This window comes from Cariama cristata, unplaced genomic scaffold (genome assembly GCF_000690535.1).
Source record: "Cariama cristata isolate BGI_N322 unplaced genomic scaffold, ASM69053v1 scaffold8803, whole genome shotgun sequence".
Lineage (NCBI taxonomy): Eukaryota > Metazoa > Chordata > Aves > Cariamiformes > Cariamidae > Cariama > Cariama cristata.
In genome coordinates, this window is record NW_009608894.1 from 38,350 (window position 1) to 41,398 (window position 3,049).

Consider the following 3,049-nt stretch of genomic DNA (forward strand, 5'->3'; position numbering starts at 1 on the left):
TGGCCTTGCCCCGCTCCCGCAGGGTCCCTGAGGGGCTGACAGCTTCCACTGCGCAGGAGGTGGCCAACACCTGCGACTCGAACTGCAGCAGCTGCCCCATGAAACTGAAGTTAGGGGAGATGATGCTCCGGCGCTGCTTGACAAACTCAAAGGCCTCCTCCAGCTTGACTCGCTGCTTCATCATCAGGTAAGCCAAGCAGATGGTGGCCGAGCGGGAGATACCAGCCTGGCAGTGGACTAGGACCCGGCCACAACACTCCTTCACCGAGTCTGGAGGGCAAGGGGGGGATGAGACGTGAGACCAAAGCCCGGCAACCCCTCACCAAACCTGCAGGGCGGTGGCTGACCTCCCTCCCACCAGTGCAACGAATGGCCTGGGCTCTGCTGGACCCCAGTCCCCTCTGAGCCAAAGGCTCTGGGTCTTTGAAGCAGGAACGTCCCCCTCCCCGGCAAAACACGCACGGACACAGCTCCCCTGCGCAGGCACTCACCGATGTACTCGATTGCCTCCATGAACCAGGAGCTGATGTCAGCTTTGTGGTTATCCTCCACGGGGATACACTTGTACTGGTAGTGCCCCTCGAAGTGGTTGGGGCAGTCTGAGGAGAAAAGGGGGGTGAGCCCCCGCGGATCCAGCATGTCGCGCCGGGCGGCGTGGTAGGCGCTGCCAAGGTAGAGGAAGGGAAGGATTTCCACAGGGCCACCCTGTCACGGAGGAAAACAACAGATACGGGGGGTGACCAGGGGACACATCCAGATGGCTCGGAGGCTCCAAGCAGTGCAGGAACCTGGCGTCTGATCCAGGGCCCTCAAAAGAGGGAGCCGAGGCTGCCCTTCTGAGCTGTGAAACCCATTTCGGCCCTTCCCCTCTTCATCCTGTTCAGGAACGGGCAGGTGTGGGTAACGGGATTTGGGCTTGTCCTCTCCGCAGGGAGCACAAACACCCTGGGGTGAGGAGGACCGCGATGCTCTCCCACGAGAGGAAAGGAAGGAGGGCTCTGGCTCTGCAGGCCTCAGCCGCGGGAGAGCAGAAAGATTCTGGCAGGACCAGGTCGCATTTCTGGGAGGAGCGGTCAAAATAGCCGAGCACCAGGGTTCTAGACGTACCTGGTCATGGAGGGGGGTCCCACAGGAACTGCAGCCCAAATCCAGGGGCTCGGCGCTGGTGGGGGGTGACACATTGCTCAGGGACTTGGTTTTTGCACAGAATTCAGGGTACTCCGAGGAGAAGCGCTCATAACCTCCTGCAAGAAGAGAGGCACCAGGCGTTAGCCCGGGCTACGTTCACGGCAGTGCAGAGCAGCGCAGCCCGAGCTGACGGGGCTCGCCGTGCCCTTCGCCACCAGATGATGCTACAGCCATGGTGAGTGCTCTCCTGCCCCAGGCTCCTGGCAGCAAGGGGGGAATCCTTGAGGCCCCACCACTCCCTTGGAGCAAGAGCTCTAAGAGCTCTGCAACGCTCTTGGCTGCCCAAAGTCTCAGGTCCAGGGTTTAGTCCCTTACACACCGCCAGCCAAAACCCCAGACCGAGGCCAAGGTTGCTCTCTAAGATGACGGAGAGAGGGTTTGTTGCCAGCATCCTCTGACTTTAATGGGAAAAGCCGCTCCCAGGCCAAAGACCGTTCAGTTCCCAGCTTCCCCAGACTGATCATCCTGCCACAAAGCACAGCGAGGTCTCCCGTGTTCCCAGCCTTGACGCTCCAGCCCAGAGCTCCCAAAACAAGAGCTGCAGTGAAGCTACACCACAGCAAAGCTGCTCTCCGGAGAGAGGTGTCCCCTGCCTCCCAGGGACACGGGTGCGAGCTGAACACAGAGGTGAGCGCCCCGTGAAAGAGCAGCTTGCTCCTTTGACCTGCTGCCAAGGGGATAAAAGCAGAGGTGACCTCAGGTCTTCCTAACGGCAGGCAAAACAAGAGCAAACCCCGTCGACTTCCCAGGACAGGGAAACTGCAGTGTTGGCTACAAATAAACACTTCTGGTGAGGTTTCCTTCTCCCATTTAAATCAAATCAACAACCCTGACATCCTTGTGGGCTCTGACCTTAAGCCTTAAGACCAGCGGAAATCGGGTATTTTACTGTCACCACAGGAATCTAGCTAGACCAAGCCCTGACTCCCAGGGTAGCTCCTGAAGACTCAGCCCAACCGCAGGACCTACGCCTGCGGATCCGGGCTTGCCAGAGCGCACGCAGCAGGACACACATTCCTTATCCAGCCCTGGCTCTGGGACTGCCCTGAACAAGGCTGGATGTTGAAAAGAGCAGCAGACGCGAGCATCTCCAAGCAGAGCAGCCCAGGAGCAGGCAGCTAGAGACCAATAGTGCCAGCATCCCAGGGTCCTTTATGGTTTCCTCCCTTTACACAAGGAAGGATCTAGGACCTTAGAGCAGGCGCGTGCGTATGCATCGCTGAGTCTGCATTGTCCCTCCCCGGGGAGCAGGACAGCTTGCGGAGGCTGCGCTTCCAGGGCCTGACATCCCTTTGGAGTCCTTCTGGTTCGGCTTGGAAGAGCACCCAGAAACAAGTGTCCCTGTTAGACATCTTCAGGAGGTCTGATCCTAAAATCCCTGGGTCTACCACATCCCACTCCGGTGGCCACCGCACCATCCTGAGAGGGAGAAGCTGCCCAGGATGATGTGCGGAAATAGGCTACCTCCTCGGAAAGGCAAAGCGACCCTTTCAAACAGTCATAGAGGTTTCTCCTCGCTGTTTCTCACCAGACCTAACGCCCGCTCAGCCAAGCGCCACATCCAGCAGCTCCATCCGTGGCGTGCAGCAGGTGCCCATCGCCAAAGACCACCCAGCCGGGCTGTTCCGCAGGGAACCCGGCAGCGGACCGATCTGCACAAAACAGATCCAGGTCTTCATCGTCACCTGCGCCCAACAAATTTGCGTTTGGACAGGCACAGAGCCGGGTTAGCACGGCTCTTGTGAAACCAGAGCGGGCTCAATCGTTTTAGTAGCTCTCTGGTAAGCGAGAAAGCATTCTCCAGTGCCACGACCGAGTCTCTGGGAGCCCGTTCCTTGGAAGTAAAGGACTGGAAACCCCA

General features: G+C 58.9%; 1 protein-coding gene across 1 annotated transcript in view; it reads right to left on the reverse strand.

Annotated features, from left to right (window-relative positions):
• Nucleotides 1-2,867, reverse strand: part of LOC104159421 (dual specificity protein phosphatase 8-like) — a 4,063-nt gene extending 1,196 nt beyond the window's left edge. Inside the window, exons 1-4 of the mRNA XM_009697320.1 lie at nt 2,748-2,867; nt 1,108-1,278; nt 492-705; nt 5-270 (exon numbers count right to left, since the gene is read on the reverse strand). Of these exons, the coding sequence (XP_009695622.1) occupies nt 5-270; nt 492-705; nt 1,108-1,278; nt 2,748-2,867 (771 nt within the window). The remainder of the gene's footprint in view (nt 1-4; nt 271-491; nt 706-1,107; nt 1,279-2,747) is intronic.
• Between the last annotated feature and the right edge of the window lie 182 nt (nt 2,868-3,049).